Below are 21,351 nucleotides of genomic sequence, written 5' to 3' on the forward strand. Positions count from 1 at the left end.
GGGGGGCGGCGGGAACGGACACGGAGGGCGGGAGAGGACACGAACGGCGGGAGGGGGACTGGAGAGGACACGAACGGCGGGAGGGGGGCGGGAGAGGACACGAACGGCGGGAGGGGGGCTGGAGAGGACACGAACTCCATCTTCTCCCTCTCTCGCCGGCCTGTTGTTCCTTCCAGGTCCTCCCCTCCGTCCCCACATCAACTTCGTCACATGCCGCCTTCCTATCAGTGCGCGGCATCCCCGCGACGTCACCCACCCGGAAGGGATATCCCAGCTCCTTTCCTTTCGGCCCGCTGACGAACCGCTGTAACCAAGGTAGTAAGCCTTCACCGTGACAAGCCTCTTCATTCTCTGACCCCTCGCCATACCGGCACGCATTACCCCGATTTTTTCCCGTAGCTACGACTGCACAGTTCCTTCCCGCCGCCGATGCTCCGCCCGGACACGGCCTGAACCGACCCCATTTCTCATAGGTAAGGGTTACTACTCAAGGTTTTCCTTCCTTCTCTCCCACGCACCATGCCAACGGTGCTTCACCCTAACCCCCGTTTCCCCTCCCTTGCCCCACAGGACTCTGCTGACTTGCCTGACGCCGCGGCACCTGAGCCCTTCCAAGCATTCTTGAAGCAGGCACCCACGCCCCCCAAAGGTATTATGTGGCATCTCTTCTCGACCCCAGGCTGTTATGAATCACTTCCCTTATTCGGCCTCACAGCAGCCAGCCGCGCCAGTCCACACACACCTGCCTGGTTTTTCACAGGGGGCGGGAGAGGACACGGACGGCGGGAGGGGGCGGGAGGGGGCGGGAGAGGACACGGACGGCGGGAGGGGGCGGGAGAGGACATGGACGGCGGGAAACGTGCACAGGACAGCGAGGGGGGGGGCGGAAAGGCACACGGAGGGGGAGGGAATGGACAGCGCATCTGAAATCACTTTTAGTGAAAGGGGAGGGAACGGGAAAAAACGTAACTCCGCCCAGGGAAAAAATCTCGGGAACGCCCCCGAATCTGGTCCGGCCTTGACGGACAGATCCGGCACCCAATGGCTAGCCTCCATTTATGGAGCTAGCCAATGAGAGCCGGGGGACGTTCCCGAAGTCCTTATTGGGTTTCGCCTGCCGAAGGCTGCGCTCTGCGCAGCTTTTCGGCGCAGGTGAAATCCTATGTTGACCATAAGGACTTCGGGAGGCGAAACCCAAAAACTGGATGACACAAGAAGAGTCAAAAAACAAAAATACAAGTAGGAGATCAGATTCTTGACAGCGATTGGCAATCAGAAAGGACATTTTTACTAGTGTATGAACATGCACTCTGGACTGTCACAGAGACAAAAGGGACTGTAATCTTGGCTAAAGGGGAGGGTGGTGTGAGACAATCACATGAAATGTCACAATGTTCAAGAACATTTCTCCTGCAGACTAATCAAGTACCTCATGAGAAGAAGAGTGGGGAAGTGACTGCCTAGACTGGAACTCTGAAGGAAACACTGCAATGGAAGAGTTGGGAGCTACCCTATGTGGAAGAGGCTTAGAGGTGTCAGGAATGTAAAAAAATAGTGAGCACCAGGTAACCTCCATTCCTCAAAGTTGAAGAAATAAACATGTGATCTGACAAGTTCTCAGACCACCACAAAGATTTAAGAACTATGAGTCATTGTGAGGAAACAGGGTGTATTATATGATGTGGCTGTGCGACAAAACACCAACCTCTTTACAACCCTTAGCTTTCACTTGTCTAACATTCAACTTAACCCTGGATAGATAGGTCTCTGATCAGTAAGGCTCACGCAAAGTAAGAAGTGTATAGCATTTACACAGCACCAAACAATTGGAGAAGAAATCGACAAGGCAACAAACAAAATCTACACCAATTTATTAAAATAGATTGTATTTGTATGTATTTTTAAACACCACAACAAAAACGATCCACTAGAGGGTTCCAGAGATATAGAATTTACAAGGTACAGTAAATCAAATCATGTCATTCAACTGTGAACAAGCATTGACAAATTCAACGAATTTGACACTTAGAAACTTTTCCACAAACAATTTTGGGCTAGTTGTAATGTGGTCACTTTAGGTGACCAACCCCACAGGGAAGCCAGTCAGGGGGACCAGCAAGATCCTTAGAAACAAACAGTATGCCTAAGAAGGTGACACTGTCTTTAGTCCATCCAGGTACTTTTATCTTTTGCAGGGCTTTCCTATGGAAGTGTTCATGATGCTAGAAATGAAGGAGACTGAAGGTGCTCAAAGGATGACGTGAATGCGATGTGATTGACGGTATCTTGCTACGACTACTCCTCGGTCTACTAAGAGGGTGAGGTGATCCTGGTCACAGAGTTGATGTCCCTCAAAGTCCTCCTGGTGCTGCAGAAGTCCTTTCTCCACTGGACTACCAATCGCCCAGTACACATGCCAATCCTTCCTGGGCTGATAGCTAATACTCTGGAGGTCCCAGCTGCACTTCAACAAAACTTCCAGGCTCAGCGACCTCAGATGCAACTTTGTGCATTGGGTCCTGATCCTTGGTGCTGCACAGAGGCGGTTGGCGGCGGGTTGAAGACTTTGGGCCACTAACTTGCCCAACAGGCTTCTTCAGCTGTTGTGTCTCTGTGCTGTGAACAAGAGGCCACTCAGCTGGCCTTGGGAGCTTTTCTGGCATTAGCTGGGCTCTGAGTAAGACTTCTCCTTGAGCACAACATGTAGGCACATTCCCTCTCCTTTGGTAGTCACCTGGTGCAGCAGGTGCAGTCCACAATGAGGCAGCCTCTCTTTCTTCCTTCCACTGTGCAGCAAATCAGTCCTTCCTCGGTCTTTCTTCAAATCCAGTCGAGATCTGAATTCGAAATGCCGGGGTTGCCATACTCATGCTCAGAAAATACCCTCATGCCAGGATGCGGCTGGTGGAAAATGGGCTACAAGGTTCCCTCCAACCTGATTACCACTTCCTGGTAAGTGTGGCATTTGAGCCTCCCAGGATGCACCATTCTACCCACTTCCAATATGGCAGGACCCCTCTCCTGGCTTGTGGTGCTCCCTAGCCCAACCCAGAGTTGCGGCTACCAAGAGGGCTACATGCCCCTGGAAAACCTGTTAGGCAACTCGTTTCCACTCTCCTGTCCATAGTGCCAGCCTGTCTGCCTGAACCATGGAGCAGCCCATCCCCCTCATGTTACCCATTTGCCCTTTGAAGGAGGCTTCTCCTTCAAATCTCACCTTTTGGGCCAACACTCATGTGCACCAGGTATGGGCACAGGGGAGCTAAATAGAATTAAGTGGCAACTTTGTTAATTGCAAACTGCAACCTGTTACATACATTTTGAACTGGGAATCAGGTTGGGCTTAAAGTAATGAGCTGTTTGATAAGTAGGATGACCAAGTTTGGTTGCACCGTTCCAGAGTTAGCACAGCTGAGGAGTCAGCATGTGACCCTGTACTTGCCAATCGGGCAAACAAGTCTTTCCATAGTAAAAATTGTAGTTTTGCGTTTTACTATTAGAACATGTAAAATACATGTTTTGCCTGGGAAATATGTTGCACCCTGCCTTAGGACTCAATAGGCCTGCTAGAGGAGTGACTTACACATATACCAAAGGCAAGTCTAGCTTTGCCATTACTTTAATTGGCAAATTTGGGCTAGAAGTGTAAACTGTTCTTCCAGCCTGCAAAAGACCAGCTAGGAGTCTTGTTTTACATGTATCATACTCAGGGTGGCAAAACTAGTGCTGCGGGCCCTGGGATGACACTCTAATTTACATGCCCTGGATACCCTGGGTACCACTTACTATGGACTCACAGGCATGTTAGCCCAGCCAATTGGGCATGAGCCAGTTCGACATACCAGTTTAAGGGTAAGGGAACAGGCACTGGGAAGTGGTAAGGAGGCCTCAGTGCACTCTCAGAGTCGAAACACCAGCAGTATCAGTCCAAAAACTTGGGGGTGACCATACCAAAAAAGGAATTTCCTTACAGTCATATTAAGGTTCATTTGAAATGTTGCAATTTTGTTTAAAGTTGCTAAGAGATGTAGTGTACCATACGGTGTTATACTTGATATATGTGCACTGTGATGATACCTCATCATTAATGAGACAATAAAAGAACGCCAACTGTGGTCAGTCATCTGTGACACCAAACTAAAAGAGTGTTATTCATGTTGTTCCTTTTTCCACCCTGCCCCACCAAAGCAGACCTGCCAAAGAATTTTTTTTTTTCAGCATGTGAGAAGGGTAAGAGGACTTGGAGGGAGATGGGCCTTGTGCTGACAACTACCTAAAATGTCTTCTGCCCTCTTTCCCCACAAATCTCACCCACCTAAAAAAAAAACAAAGGCTTGCTGAGGTTGCCGCTGATATCCTGGGGAGTTTTCACACTCCTTATGGACATTGGCTGATTAGAGCCTTAAAAGATGACTCGGTAAGCCACTGAGTGCAGGGGTTTCAACTTGTCTTCCCTGCCACATTATGATATTGGATCTGATGACTGTGTGAAGGGTGCCGATATTGGGTGAAACACAGTGCCACTTTGTGAATTGACAAGCCTGCTACAGTGAGATCAGGGGATGGATAGTTCTTTCCTACATCCACCCCCTGATGTGTGGTGAGAGTTGCACTGTATATAGAATTCCTTCTGGAAGTATACAGCTGGTCTGGGACCTTTAACAATGGTGGGTGGGGTTGGAAACAGGAAGCACCCTCTGACCTACATTCCCAACTTATATCAGATGAGTGATGCTTCCTATTGTTACATCACACTCTCCTCTAGCGCCAACGCATAGAAAGAAGTTACTGAGCAGAGGATGCTGTGAAGATGACGTATTATGCCAGGCATGTGGTAAACTGGCGACAAAAAACTACCTGTAGAACTAAGCATTGGGTTTGACACTGGCATCAAAAACTCTTACTACTCATCTCAAGAACGCAAACACTTCTGGAAAGTCATGGATGCTTACTCTGAATTGGTTATGTAGGCATAAATCCTCTTTGAGAAGGTAGTTTTGCTATCTGTTCCAACCATCGTTCTCAATAAAAATCAAAATGGAGGTGTTGATGCTCTAATTAACACAACAAAGAGGGTTGAATTGGGACCGTCTGAGTCTTCATAAGACTAAGTCAAACAGATAACTAACATAAGGATAAACTCTAAAGCAAATAGCAGCCAGAACCAAAATAAAGTTCAACAAGAGGACTAATATAGAGTCTGCCTCGGAAGCAAGTGCAAAAACACTAAGTATAAATTAAATGACCGACTGACATTGAAGCTGCACAATGAGGAAAACATCGAAAATCTGGAAATCTAAAAAAACATGACATTTCATAGGCTTTTAGGCAAAGAAGCCACACTCAGTACGTTGAGTTATGACATAATAGGGCTAGTTTAACAAAGATGCATTTTACTAAACCAATCATTAATCAAAACACGCAATATATCAAATAAGATATATTTAGTACACACCAATGTTGCTGCATAATAATACAGAGGTATGTCTAGGAAATGAAGGAGATGACATGACATTTATATAATACAGAAATACAGTACACAGTCCAGCTGATGAATGGTCCCTAGAAAAGACTTGAGCAAAGGACCTTGAATGTTACAAAGACCTGGACAACCTGAGCATGGATTCTTCGTTTAAAAGGCACATTAATACAATTCCATTTTGCAAAGTGAACACCACCATGAATGAGGTTTCTTCTTTGCTGATTTTCTGCAATGGAATAGAGCAATCAATCAATCAATCAATCAATCAATCAAAATTTGTATAGCGCGCTACTCACCCAGTAGGGTTTAAGGCGCTGGGGGGGAGGGGTTCGTTACTGCTCGAAAAGCCAGGTCTTGAGTTGTTTCCTGAAGGCGAGGTGGTCCTGGGTCAGCCGTAGGTGGATGGGGAGGGAGTTCCATGTCTTGGCCGCCAGGTATGAGAAGGATCTTCCTCCAGCGGTGGCTCTGCGAATGCGTGGTACGGCGGCGAGGGTGAGGTTGGCCGATCGTAGCTGGCGGGTGGGTGTGTAGAAAGTGAGGCGGTTGTTGAGGTACTTCGGGCCCATGTCGTGGAGAGCCTTGTGTGCGTGGGTGAGGAGTCTGAACGTGATCCTATTGTTGACGGGGAGCCAGTGCAGGTCTCTTAGGTGGGTCGAGATGTGGCTGCGGCGAGGGATGTCCAGGATGAGTCGTGCGGAGGCGTTCTGTATGCGCTGGAGTCTTTTCTGTAGTTTGGCAGTGGTTCCAGCGTAGAGGGTGTTCCCGTAGTCCAGTCAGCTGGTGACGAGTGCCTGGGTGACTGTCTTCCTTGTTTCAGGGGGGATCCATCGGAAGATCTTACGGAGCATGCGCAGGGTGTTGAAGCACGATGACGATACGGCGTTGACTTGTCTGGTCATCGAGAGGGAGGAGTCCAGGATGAAGCCCAGGTTTTGTGCGTGGTCCGTTGGCTTGCGGGTGGTGCCCAGGGCAGGGGGCCACCAGGAGTCGTCCCAGGCGGAGGGCGATGATCCCAGGATGAGGACTTCCGTCTTGTCTGAGCACAGAGAAACACATACACTTCTCGTTCACATAAAATAAAAGTGTAATTTATTTCTGCCAATGTGAAATGATGTAATTGCTAGCTGGTTCTGGCCTAATTAGGCTAAGTTAAACACGTCTAAATTAAGCAATTTTTTTATTATTAGGAACACATCTACAATTGCATGGGATTCATTTCTGAGTGACTGATTGTCAGATATGCTAACAAAAAGTATAACTTTATATCTTGTAAAATATTATCCCAGGTTTTGAATTCAGAGTGTGCAAAGGGGCCTAACAAATAAGACAGGTAGGGATAGATCCTGATTCGTATGAGAGTATGACATGAAATGAGTGATTAAATTGGAACAGTTACACAGTGCTTCCTGATCTCCTTATAAAAATGCCTTTTATTGTGAAGTAGAACGAGCCTGGGGTTCATCATCACGGCAGGCTGAGGATTTAATTTTTAAAAGGGATGCACTCTTTAAAACTAAGCAGCTAAAGGCACATAACCTTTCTAAGCTGAAGGAATTGTCTCTGGAGAGAACTTACCAGGAAGCGAGATGGACAAGGCCGCGATGAGAGAGTGATTGCTCTCAAACATGGATCTGAACTTTGCTAATGCATTGTGCCTGAATCTATAGAATGTACATTAGAGCCGTATGGATTATCTTTGTACGTAAAGAGCATTTGCGAAAATCACATGATACGTTGTCCTTGGAGCCTATTTTTCCTAGGAATGTAGGGCCATATGTATCATCCTCACCATTTGCGATTTCTAAATAGCGAATTTTAAGGAATCGCTATTTAGAAATCGCAAAACGGTATGTATGTAGGAAATCGCTTCTTTTTAGCGATTCCTTAACATTCCTAAATTGCGATTAGCAAATTGCTAATCGCAATTTTACCATTCATTTCTATGGGCCAGGAGGCCCATAGGAATGAAGGGGATATTTGCGATCAGCAATTTGCTAATCGCAAATTGTGAATGTTTTCAAGGGTGCAGGGGTGTCACAAGAACACCTTGCTGCACCCCTGAAAATGACATGTGTGGGCATATGGCGCACATACATGCCCTAAGGGCATGTATGAGCGTCATATGCCACCTTTGGATTTTAAATAAATTGCTTTTTCAAAAGAATTCGCAACTTACCACCAACTAGAAGTTGGTGGTAATTTGCGAATCCTTATGGGCATTTTTGCATTAATTTTTATTTGATACATTGCATTTAAGGAATCGCTAAATTTGCGATTCCTTAAGTGCAATCGCAAAATAAGGAATGGCAAATTTTGCGATTCCTTATTTTGCTGCGAAAATGTTTCATACATTCCATTTAGCAAATTAGCATTCGCAAAGGCCGAAATTCTGCGAATTTCGGCCTTTGCGAATGCTAATTTGCTTGATACATATGGCCCGTAATGCGAGGTATAAAACTCTTCTCCAGAGAGAAAAAATTTCAGGGCACAGATTCAGCTGGAAGCAAGGACATTGTCTAATTTCATTTTTTTTAATCCTGCAGATTAATTATATGTGCACAGATCACATTTCTGCATAACTAGTTTAGTATGGGTCTATATTTTCTATAAACTGCTGAATTCCTCTTGCCGCACAGGAACCTTTCTGACGTTCTGCAGTAGTTGTGTAAAGTGTAACTAGGGGTCTGACCTAGTTTCTTGTAACATGTGATCTTCAGAGTTTAAGACTTATCACATAATACTTTGTGTGCTAAATTCAAAAATCTAAATGTGTCCCCTTAAGCAAGAGTTAATCTCTGAGGATGTTGCCAGGGTGGGATAATCAACAAGAATGAGCAAAGTGTGAAAATGAGAGACAGTCCTGCTTGTCACGTTGACTAATTGTCTGCTAAAGGCTCAGCTTTAGGCACCCACTAAAAGAACCTTGCCTGCTTTCAGGGAATACAAACTGAAAACTCTTACTGTGTGCTAAGGTACACAAAGTCTGTCACCCAGTAACAAAACGTGACCACATACTCCTTCCCTCTGCTCTAACTGACAAAGTCTCCTGCACCTAGGAACAGGTTCCATGCAGGTGAGCCTTCAAAACTAGTAGTACAGACTTGAATCATGGCCTCAAGTTCAAAGGGCACACTGTCAGAGGATGGGATTATGCACTCACAAAAGTGAGGTAATGTATTCAAGGTGGGACACACACACACTGGAGGATTTGCTTGACTGTCAATACTCAACATTGTCTGCTCACCCGGGAGCTGGGGTAATGTACCCAAGGTGGGAGACTTGAGTGCAGGCGGTGAGCGGGAGTATTTGCTTGAATTGTGAGACTCAAGATGGGACATTATTTGTAGTCTTAGCAGACACAACAAGATGATGGACGGAGTGCTGAAACTTTTTAACCACTCACCCCCAGTCAAGAGTTCTGGGTTGAATTCATTGTTCTTTTGCTCTTTTCGCCACCACAGTTTGGTCCCAGCGAAATGCAAATCAGTCTTGACACTGCTCCTCATGGGAACAGTCCAGCCCGAACTGCCAAGTCGGGTCCTCCGTGGACTGGAAACAAGCATGCTAGGATTGGTTTCGGGGTATCGCCCCTGATCAGCCAGGCTAGCTTGAATCCATTGGCGCAGTGAGCACTGGACCCACGTCTGGGCATACCCGTGGCTACTTAGGGCAAACATAGCAAACACAACAAGAAATTTGTGGTCTTGACTTATGGTGTTGATTACCCTGGTGTCTGTGGTGATCATCGAACTGCTGTGGTGGAGAGGAACGCAAAGTAATGTCACCAGCCTCGCTAAGAACCCAGGAGTCACTACCGAAAGGACCCGAGCAGGTTTGTAAGCTGCAGTCTCGAAAAGCCTCCCAAGAGGCTCATTTGGTGCTTCTCTTATGTATGAAAAATGCTAAGGTATCCCAGGGGCCTGCAGATGAAGGGTGCCTCTGAAGTGGCATCTGAGACTGTCTCAGAAGTGACAGGAGTAGAGTGACTTAGAAGCGAAGCTAAGAGACATCTGTATATGTGCCAGCCATTGCTTTGGATTAAAAGGTGAGCACTTCCATTGACTGGTTAAGAACACTATCTGTAGTTAAGAGAAGCTTGCCCCTGTTGAATGGTTGGTCAAAGACAACTGGTTTGAGAAAGGTGGAGTTGAATTGCCTCTGACTGCCATGAATTCATGAGTACCATGTTCTTTGAGCTCTTATCAGAGTCTGTCAACTCAATGTTCATAATTCTACCCTTAACAAACATCCTTGTAATCAATTACCATACACATTAACAAACCCTTTAAATACAGTATAAGACAACTTCTTCTATATTACACAGAGTAGGAAAAGAGAGAGCAACTGCTTAATTAAATTGACAATTATCTTTGTATTCAGTGGTAGCACATTGAATAATTAATTAACCCCTTGCGCGCTAGCGGTTTTCTCGCTGTGCGTGACAGTTTGCGGAAACCCGCGTTACATGACAAGCTCAGCTCGACATGAGCATACGACAGGCGTAACTCTTGACAAGCTGAGCTCGTCATGAGCGTAGAAGGGGTTAAAATGTTTAATAACAAAAGGTTCTTAAACTAACTTAGTTTTCCATTATTGCCTTACTGGGCATTAATGATACACAGCAGCCCATTACAAGTAATATCATAAATCTGAAGACCCATGAATACTTCTCCAATTTCTTGTACCTTATGTCAGTTTAGTCAATATCACATTACAAGTATTCTTTGTACTAAAAAAACCTAACAGTCTTCCACCTCCAATTTTCCTTCTACTAAAGATTTTAAGATGTTCTTTAAATTATATGTAGGCCTTCTGGATTTCCGTTTAACTCGAAAAACAACGATTGAACCCTGCCCCCGAAATGAAAATCTGCACGTCCGGTTTAAACCGGAAACCAAAGAAATTCAACATTTCTTACCAGGAAGACAATCTGGACTGAAACCCCTCTGAGGCAGAGGGATGGGTACTGTAAGTGACACTTGTGACAGCCAGAGAAAGTCACAGCAAGGTGGCAGTGGCGTAACAAAACTTGAGGGGGGGCCCCTGCAAGGTACATGGAGGGCCCCCACTCCATATTTAGTCAGGCGCTCTCGGGCCAGAGTACTGTCCTGAGGGAGCCCCCTGCCGGTCAGGGGCCCCTCACCGTGGGAGCTGCGAGAACCTGTGTTACGCCACAGCAAGGTGGAGAAGTAGCCCGGACATCAGCCTCTGCAGGGTATCATGGTGGCTGAAGCGCAGGGGGAACGAACACAAGCAACAAGCGAGATAACATGCTGGTGGGAGTGCCAGCTGTTTGGAAGAAAGGGCAGCTGCAGGTGTGAAAGATGGAGGACAGGAGTGGACAGGGCGAGTCTATGAGCGGGGTGTGGTTTAAGACAGTAGAAGAGGTAACCAATGTACTCTCTTGGCCCTAGGCTATGCCACACGACAAGGCGCAGTCAAGTTCAAGTCAAGTTTGTTTATTTATGATTTCGGGACTCAGATGAGATCCACATAATAGATTAACAACAAATACATTTACATACAATCACCGTTAAAATACAAATATGAAATACACATGTCAAACCTTCTAATATATTACTAAGAAGCTTTTGAAGAAGTTAAAAAGTTTATAACAAAACATTTCATTGGGGGGATTGTAGATAGCATCTCGAAAAGAAGTGGCCGAGAAAATACTTAATTGAAGACAAATGGGTCTCAGCCACTTACGCCTATGTAAAAGTAGGGCCGGGCACACAAACAGCACATGGGAGATATCTTGGATTGGATTATTACAAAGGTTACACATAGCTGAGGAACCATACCATCTGGACAATAAATTATTCAAGGGAAGTAAATCCTGCCTCAATAAAAACAAGAATCGCCGTACTCCATGTGGGAGATTCCAGGAGACATATGCTTGAGCTTTTTTCATTAGGCAAGCATCAATGGTCGGAGAGACACCTTTCTTCAAGATACGTGCTTCCCTATCCATCTTCAAGCTTAATTTCCAAGAAGCCAACTTCAAGGTGGATTTCAGCTGATATGCGGATAAGGAAAAAAGGATCGATTCATCAAGTTGCAGAAGATCAACCGCAGTTCTAAAGTTTTTTACGATTAGCGAATGTTCTTTAAATGTTCCTAACAACTCAATTTGAATAAGGTGTCTTAAAGTACCCGGTTCACCCCCAGCAAGTCTAGAGGCCCAACGCACAATCCCAGCTAGGCCCTGAACCCAACTACTACGTAGGCCAAATTCCAGCCTAAAAGCGGCTATTGAGCATGCTGTATTAACCATGGTTAGACAGCGCAGGATTTTGCCTTCCGTAGTGTTTAAGAAGCCCCAATATCTTATATCGAATAATTCAATACCATAAAGTAATGAGGCTGGGATTTTAGCACGAAAAACCTCTAGCAAAATAGCGAAATGTCTTCTACCTGTGGCCTTGTAAAGGGAGAGAAGACTTTTACCCTGGGCAATTGCTTTCCGGGTGTTGTTTGCTATATGAGCCTTTTCACTTAAATTACTAACAATAACTTTTCCAAGGAAGACATAGAGTTACTACTTCCAATCTATGTACACCTACAGTCCAACAAAAGCTAGCAAATTTCAATTTTTTCCTGCCCGTCATGCACATTACTTTACTTTTTGAAACATTTATCTTCAAGTAGTGTGCCTCCGCATAGTCGTGAAGTGCCTGTAGACGATTGTTTAATCCTTTTGGTGTTAAATCCAGAATTAATATATCGTCTGCATACATCAAACAGACAATCGGATTACCCCCCAGAACAGGAGCAATTCCTTCACTTAGGGACAAAGCATGAGGGAGATCAGCTATATAGAGGGAAAATAATAAAGGGGCCAATAAACAGCCTTGTTTTAACCCATTGGCAGTAGGTATTATTCGAGAGAGTCCCCTTTCCCCACCTAACAAGACTCTACACCACGTGTCAGTATGCAATGCTCGGATTAGCTCCAGGAGAGTAGACGGCATGCCTAGGTTTGATAATTTCCTCCACAGCAAAGATCGATCTACTTTATCAAATGCTGTGGACAAGGCGCAGTCCAGTATTACCTGCCCCCTCCTCAACTAACTGGTTGTGCTAGAGTTTCCTGGCTCAAGGCCATGGGTACTCACAAACAATTTCCCAGGGGCCACAAATTTGTGCTGTGAAGTGACAAAGGTCTGCATTGATACCAGCAAGGTGGCGGTTGGGGTTTTAGGAGGGGTTTGTGGTAAGGTGGGTGTAAGGGAAGCTACTTGTATACATCTAATTGTACAATGTGAAACCAAAAACTTGGGATTAATCCCAGCTTCTCCGCTTAACCAAACTGTGTGATCCTAGGTAATTATTTTATTTCACTTTCCCTCCTTTTTCTTCATTATCACATATGTGGACCCCGAAAGACATGACTTCAGGATGTAAGCAGTACAAAACCTTTCCCTGTGTTTGATTTAATAAACTATACGTTGTTCATGTATAGCAGAAACCCTGGCCCTTAAAACATGCACATGACACCTGACTTGCTTCTTCATACACTATTGGCATTGTTATCAGGGAAGAATGAATGTTCCTCAATTCTATTTTGAAAACTATCACTTAAAAAAAAAACTTCTCAATGCACTGATAATCTGATGCACTAAGCTGAAGGTTTAGGACACCCTAGTTACAAAAACATTTATTAGCCTAGTGCTGCTTTTGACCAGGGGGCGCATGTAAAGGACAGGAGGGCCGCATGTAAAGTTCAGGAGGGCAGCACTCGAGTGGACCGGCGTGGGACACGAGTACGCTGAACGGCAGCTTTCTACACTATCACAAATTCAGGAGACTCTTAAGCGGGAAAACCGCACTTATATTTGTCCGACAGCTTGGAATTTTACTTTTGGATTTCGCCTCACACCACTGGAACATATGTGGCCTGGAATTATCGCCACATTAAAAACTGCAATACTGTGAAAACGTTCAGCCGTGAACAAGTCGCATGTACTAACTTAATGAGGCAACGAAACACGTGTTGGCTTAGGAACAGTTGAGCTACTGGCAACATGAAGACTGATTAAAAAGAAGGAAAATCGACCAATTGACCTGTTTGTTTTGTGTGTTAATAACTTCTGAAAAGATCTTTTGAACTTACGTGTGCTGGGGTACAGTGTTGAACTAGCCCCAGGGCTATACTTTGAGTATCAGGGCTCTAGGCATTGCCCCACCAGGCCTATTTAGCTGTGTTCGATTTGTTACAGCGGGCACACCCACCTCCCTCCTGTATGCACTTCCGACACTTGATACAGGTGGCATGGAGGCTGGCAGACAGGGCATCAAATAGACAGCGTCTGGACACAATTCTCTCACAACACCCCTCATTATTAAGTGGACTCTTATGGAATTCTGAACCCAAAATATTAGTACAGCTTCAGAATTAAAACTTTCCTTTTTAGAATGCATAAAAAAGACAAGACATCGACCAGGCGAAACAAATGATGCATGCAGTGGAAATGGAACTTAGGTAGTACCAGGTATTACCATTCCCAATTAAAAATTAAAAATTTAAATAAATGCATTTATTGTGGTTTTATGTAGTGCAAATTAGACCAGAGTAAGTGAAAGTGCAATTTACGTAAATTTACTTAATAACAGTACCATAACATAGGCACCCAAGTGCCTGATTTAGAGTTTAGCTGGTGGCCCGCCATTGGCCAGGATGGCAGAGGTCATTACCTCCGTCACCCTGGCCTCACTACCGCACACCGGGGCAGATTTACACGCCTCTTGCGCCACTTTTACGTCACTTTTAACATGGAAAAAGTAACGCAAAAGTGGCGCAAGGGGATTGTAAATCTGCCGCACGATATTTAGAATTTGCGGCTTCGCTGCAGAGATCTCTATGCCTTTAGACGAGCTGCTACCACAGGAGCGGCTCTGAAACCACTGAAAGTTTGCTGAGGGGCAGCCATGTTTCATGAGGTCGCTTGGCAGACTTTTTTGTATTTCAGAAACAAAACCCCAAAGTGGAAGTTTGTTTTTGAAACCTAATTTACGAATGAGCCTGAGACTCTGGGACTTGGTGTGGGAGTAATTTTTTTCTTAAATAATGCTAACACTTTTTTTATCATAGGTATACATATCATTTATACTTACGTATTTTATCTTAACATATTATATCTCTATAGATACATGGAGCCCCTGCGTCAATAATCTTTGCAGCTTATTTCTCATTTTATTGACATGATAATGATCATGACAAGTAAGCATGTGGTGAGCTAATCGCTGTCACGGAGCGCTGTGCCCTGTTCTTCATATCAATTCTCTAGCCTCCTCTATTTGTTCCATTCTTCATTATTTTTCTCAATACTGTCCCTCTTTCCCATCCCTTGTTTCTCTGGATTCACCAAAACTTTCATCTGTCTATCTCGCTTGCCCACCTGAGCCATTCTCCCTTGCCTGGCTGTCACACTTTAGCCCTGAAAATGTTTCTCAGAATACAGCGCAGCACCCAAAGTGGATGTGCTGCGTTGCGTGAGAAGGAGAGAGCAGGATAGCGCCATCTCTACTAAATATGGCACTAGATTACTCTCTCTCTCTCTAACCAATTGACTGTTTCATGTCTGGCATAGGTTTTGTACTGGAAGGGTACCCTTTTAGTACAAAATACTATGCTGATACTAACTTTAAAACGTTTCCCACTTTAAATGTGTGCTGTACAGTGCAGCACAAATGCAAAGTGGGAAAAGTTAAGAGATTGATTTGTCATCTACCATATTTTTATTTATGGCACTGTTCAGTAGTGATAGCAGTGGGACGTGAGCTTAGTCGTACTCACACCATTTTCAACCCACTTTTTTCAGTCCCTTTCCTCTTCTGCCCACCACCGTTGCTCTCAACATCTCTTCGTCTCTTTTTCTTCCTCCATGTTTAATTGTGTCTGTGTTCCTGGTGTCATCTGTATCACTCATTGTCTTCTTATTCTGGGCTGAGTCTGAGCGTCTTTGGCTCAATTGCCATGTCTGTATGTCTTAACTCAATCTGCCATAGGCCATTTAGTCCTCAACAAGCACTGGCGGATCCAAACAGAAAAATGACTCCGACACCCTAGGAGAAAACTCCCAGGGTGTCAGGCTCTTTAGCTTTTTTATTTTTCAAAAACAAGGTGCCAGTTTGGGAGTTTATTTTTGGAAAACTAAAAGGTTTTGTGAGCTCCTGGCTGAAACATTTCGGAAGCTCACCAAACTTTCAGTGCCTTCAGAAGAACCGCCGTGTTGGCAGCTCTTCCCTGAAGGCTCAAATAATCTCGCATGGGGTCACGGAGATCTCAAAATACGGCAGACTTTTGTCTAGTAAGGGGTGAACAAGAAAGACGTCTGCTACTATCATGGGCAGCAGACCACTCAACAAAGTCAAAGTCAGGCCCTAAATCTGTACCAGTTGATGCGTATGTCCTCGGATCAGTCTGTGAGTCTGTGGATGATGTCTGGAGTTATATCAGTGGAACTTGGCTGAGTATGTCTGTCCATAGCTCGGTTTCAGATCTGTGGATCTTAGCTCAGTTTGTACTTCTTACCCCAGTATCTGCATGTGTCCTTGCCCAAGTCTGAATCTGTCTTTCAGTGTGTGTCCCATGATAATTTCCTATGCTTTCTTTCCAATTTTGCAGTTCATCACATTCCGCTTGGAGGTCGTTAACCTGAAGCTGGAGCGCTTCAAGCACATTGAGTTCACAGGGGATACGGCGAAGTATGACGTGTCCCTCACCATTCGCAACGTGCAGCTGAAAGATGAAGGGATGTACAAGTGCTACGTGAAAAACCCACCAGACCGCGCAATTGGCATTGGCAAGATTCTCCTTCGAGTGGTTACAGAAGGTTTGTGTCTAGTCAGTATGCTTAAAGTCCAAGCCGTCCAGGACAGAGGGTTGATAATATTGTGAGGGATGGAGAGCGGCACCCTAGAACACTTGTAGAATGTTTAAGAACTGGTGCTAAGCATGACATCCAAGAGCAGAGTTTAGGGGAGAGTTGCTATGTTTCCAGTATGAGGAATCCTGACCGATGCACCGGCAACATTGTGCTTGTGGGAGCCCCTAGTGTGACAATGGAAAATGGAGGAGGAAATGCTATTGCTGTTGAGTACACTCTGCGTGATCGAACCTTCATCCCAGATCAAGGTCATCAAACCCGTTTTCTGTCAGATTCATCAGAAATTTTCTTTTGAGAAGTTGGACTGGCATATGCTGTCCACTATTCTAGTGGGCACCTTGCACCAGTCCAAACGACCCTTATTGATGATAGGTTTAATGACAACCTATATAGAAAGCTATCCTAGTGGTAGCTGTGGAGAGCAGCCTTCAGGCTAAGTCTTGAATGAATGTAAAGCAGCTTGTTTTACCAGTCTATAATCTCGTGAATGACCAAATGAGAGGAGAACTACACCAGGTATATATATAAAACATATGTATTTATTCTAGACACATCCCTCTAGTCTCTTTATGAGGCTAGAGGTAAAAGTACATTCAGTAAACTTATTTAGCACACAGTAAATTAGCACAATATACGTTAAGCCCTAGGGGCGTACCAAACCGTATATTAAGAATGTGTTATAGGAAACCACGACTGACATAGATACAAGGCCTAGAGCCTTTAGAACCGTTGGGGCCACCAGGAACCACCCAACGTAGTGACACATGGGACCTAAGGGGGACACGTGCAGTGTCTAAACACAGCTGCGAATCTCCATTAACTTCTATGGGGAAAGTCGCGGTTGGAATTTTAAAGATTAAGGACACTTGGAAGAGGACTTGGAGCAAACCCCTTTAGAACTAGACAGTTCTAGAGTCAATACCTATGGGAGCACCGGAGTATGCGAGTTACCTCACCCAGGGAAGCCGGGTACATAGGTGTCTTTTGATGTCGGGTTTCGTCGTCGTTTTCAATGGCGGTCTGCTGCAAAGTGCTGCTGGTGACCAAGTCGAAAGTGTCCGGGTGGATCCAAGGGTGGATCGAAGACCTGAAGAACCTGAAAGCAGAGGGGACAGAGTCTGGGTCACTAGCCAGTGACCAGGAAGGCGATGTGCAGATGCCCACCAATGTCGGGTGATTTCAGGTGAAGAAGGTGAAACTTGACTCTTCAGCCACGAGAACCAGGAGGTGTCGACGACAACCAGGAGCTGGATTCAGGCTGTCCCACAAAGGTTGTCGAGTGCTGCAGTGTCGGTATCCGGACTGGACCCAACAAGCCTTGGCAACAGCAGCCCACACAGAAAGCTAAGATTGGCTTTGGTGCAGACCAGCAAGTTCTGAGGTAGTCAGCACTCAGTGGGGCGTCAGGGCACATCCGGAGCAACCAGGAAAGCCCAAGAAACAGAAGAGTTACCTTTGTGGGGACCCACCAGTCAACGGACCAGGGATCGCAAAGGAGCCTCAAGCGGAAATTCTAGAAGCGGGCCCACGGAACACTCGTGGAGTGTAGGCCCACAATCTTTGGTGCAAATGGGGTGCTCTGGGCTTGGACTACATGTAATCCATCGCACAACTTTGGGAAATCTCGGGAAGTTGATGCACTTGCAAATGTGCACGGTGTCCAGGAGTTCCTGTCCCACACCACTTGTGAGGGATGCGGAGCTCAGCTATGCTGGGATCTTGTGTCGGCCTCTGAGAAGTCTGGAAGTCCATGTCCTGAGTCACAGATCCATCGGGATCCAGCGGGAGCCTTGGAAATGCAGACCAGCAAGATGCTTCTTTGGTGTCTGTTTGAACATGGGAGTCACTCCTTGACCCCAAGGGAGAATCTTCCGTCTTCTAGTTAAGTAGAATGTCGAAGTTCCAGGATATATGTTGCAGAGTTTAGTCCAGGTGTAATCTGAAGTCCTAAGGACTGGGTTCCCATACTTAAAGGGCGTTGGACATACTCTGGGGACCCACCTATGGGAGGGTCAGGGAAGAGGGGTGGTTACACCCATTCCCTTTGTCCAGTTTCGCACCAGAGCAGGGGCTGAGTGCCCCAGCAACTGGTTTGAACTGGGGTATGCATAGGGACACCAAGTGTGCCCCCAGCACTGTCTGAAAGGCATTCTCTGAATGCACCCACCCAGCCCCAATACACTAAAGTCTGTCAGGAAGGTGGTTACACCTCCCTGTGACAGGAAACCTATTGTCCAGGTCTCCCCTGCCGGAGTTTTGTCCAGCAGCAGGTGGTCAGACTCGTGTCTGTGGCTGCAGCATCCATTTTGTGATGCTGGGGCTCTTTTAAACTATTACCAGTTAGGTTAGCGTGTGCATGTCTTATCCCGCGAGGTTATAATGCACTTAAGAGTATATGGTCTGGCTGCATCATAGAGCAGCATCAGAGAATAGATTCCGAAAGCTGCAGAGGGGTCCTGCTCATGCATGGGCACCCTCTCACACAAAACCAAACACTCTGCCTTCAGGATTGATAAAGCCTGCCATAGGAGTGACTTATAGGTTTATATGTGTCTGTGATTAAAGGTAGATATTGGTAACCTATATCTCAGTAAGGAGTGCATGCACCACCTTACCCAGGCTGCAGTAGCAGACCTGTGGTGCCATTTTGGAAGGCTTCCCAGGGGTGGCACAATACATGCTTCAGCCCCCGGTAGGCCTCTGGGGTACCTATGCCCTTAGTACCTAGGGTACCATATACTAGGGACTCATGAGGGTAACCCAGTAGCAAATCTGGAGTGTGCCTAAATTACATGTAATCAATTTAGAGAGGAAAGCAGATAGGCTGGGGCCCTGAATAGCATGATCCCAGTCAAAATAAGTCAAAAACCATCTAAACACCAGAAAAAAGTGGGGGCAATCATGTAGTCAGATTCTACCTTCCTACATAACCCCCACAAACGAAAGGAGATGAGGCTAACCTTGTCCAGGTGAGCCTTTATTGACTAAGTGGCCATATAAGGAAGTACCTGCACTAGCATGGTTACCCCCTGTCTTATGGTCCACTTAGCAATCCCTCACCCTAAGGGTATGAGAGGGTCTTCACCATGGGGCATTACTACCTGAGATGTGTTTTGGGAAAGTAAAAGGCTGGTGAGGTGTCTGAGTAGGGAAGTGAGGCCCTAATAGGGTTGGTCTAAGCTTCCTCAGATCAATGGTCACCATGGATACCTTTCTTTCTATGACTGAGTTATACTTGGCACTAAGGGTCAACCTTTGGCTGCATACAGCTTGGGGTTGGATCCCTTTGGTTGGAACACTGGAGGGACATGGTAGGTTTGGGACCACTGGGTCCCAGGTTTGCCTTGGCCCAGCAGAGCCCCTCTGGGGGTGGTCCCTATTCAATGTCAAAAGGGGTCCCTCAGTCGTTTGAGGAATTCTCACCTGGCTAGGGCTACTAGACTGGGTGCCCCATCTCTGCTGATGGGGGGTTCCCATGGACAGGGAGCCCTAGGGGGTTCACTGACCTCCCTGACCTCTTCGCCCTGGACTGGCTGAGGTAGGGTGGAGAGGGGCAGGTTACCTGCTCCAGACTGGGTACCACCTTGGAATGGTCCCCTGCCATCAGAGGTGTTGCCAGGACAAGCCTGAGTACCTCTGGGGCAGTTCCTTCATTAGGGGTAGGATCAGTTCCTTGAGGAGGCTGACCCTTACCTATAGTCTGAAGGGAAGAAGACTGTTCTTCATCCCTTGTGCTCTCTTGTGGAGGAGAGTGGGCCATTCTTTCAGGCTCCATCATTCCAAAAGTTACCTGGGGTTGGGCTGTGGCCATCACAGCCCACTAACTCTCTCAGGGATGCCCAGCATTCTCAGATGAGCTTGGTGTTCAACTTCAGCCCAGACTGAAATCTCCAGAGCATTGCCCAGTAGGCAATATACAGGCAAGTTAGGGGACACTGCCACTCTCTTTGGGCCTGTGACTCCTCCCCAGTTGTGATTGACTATGGCCATGGGGTGATCTGTCCTGACACCATCAATGTTGGTCACCTGGTACTTAAACTCAGGTAAACGCTGTTGAGGGGGGACTAGTTTCCCTGTCACCATGGTGACACTTGCCCCTGTGTCCCTGTAGGCCATAGCTTTCTGATCATTGATTATGGGCTCCTGTCTGTACCTGCTCAAAGTATTCGGACCCATGGTAAAAGTGGCAAATCCCATACCACCATCACAGACTAAGGAGGCTTGTGAGGGGGGCCTGTCTAAACTAGGGCCCACCTCTGTTCCCCATGAAAACACACCTAACTTTTTGGGTTCAACACAACCCCCTAGGGGATTACTACTAGTAGTACCAGGAGGAGTGGTATTGTTAGTGGGAGGTACATCTTCTTTATTGCCAACTCTAGGGCAACTGGGATCAGTTTTCCAGTGGCCAGGCTTTTTACAAACATGGCAATATGGTTTCTTTTCAGGAGAGGAAGGAGTTTGGAACCCACCCCCAGAAGTAGGTTTTTGGGGCCCTGGACTTGTCTTTTTATTTATCCCCACCTTTCTCTTGGGATTTGGTAGAATCTTTCTTCTGGTCACCACCTTGATTCATAGGCCTCACCCTGGTTCTGACCCATTTGTCTGCCTTCTTTCCCAATTCTTGGGGAGAGGTCAGATCAGAGTCCACCAGGTACTGGTGTAAAAACTGTTTTTGACAACTATTAAGGATCTGCTCCCTCATAATCAAATTGTACAATCCTACAAAGTCATGCACTTTGCTGCCCCAGTAATCAGCCCTCCAGAGCCTTGGTAGCACCATCAACAAAGTCAACCCAATCCTGAGTCTGTGTCTTTTGGGTATCTCTGAACTGTATCCTATACTGCTCAGTGGTTAGGCCAAATCCATCTATTAGAGCACTCTTCAGGACTTTGTAATTATCAGCATCCTCTTCTCTGACAGTGAGGAGCTTGTCTCTACCTTTGTCTGCAAAGGAGAACTACAAGATTGCTGCC

General features: G+C 46.0%; 1 protein-coding gene across 2 annotated transcripts in view; it reads left to right on the forward strand.

The window, feature by feature from the left end:
* The window catches only part of LOC144823606 (sodium channel regulatory subunit beta-2-like), a 167,273-nt gene that overhangs the window by 128,251 nt on the left and 17,671 nt on the right, over nucleotides 1–21,351 (forward strand). For both annotated transcript variants that reach the window (XM_078682260.1, XM_078682259.1), the window contains exon 3: nucleotides 16,113–16,320. In XM_078682260.1, coding sequence (XP_078538386.1) covers nucleotides 16,113–16,320 — 208 coding nt within the window. The remainder of the gene's footprint in view (nucleotides 1–16,112; nucleotides 16,321–21,351) is intronic.

This window comes from Lissotriton helveticus, chromosome 3_1 (assembly GCF_964261635.1).
Source record: "Lissotriton helveticus chromosome 3_1, aLisHel1.1, whole genome shotgun sequence".
NCBI lineage: Eukaryota > Metazoa > Chordata > Amphibia > Caudata > Salamandridae > Lissotriton > Lissotriton helveticus.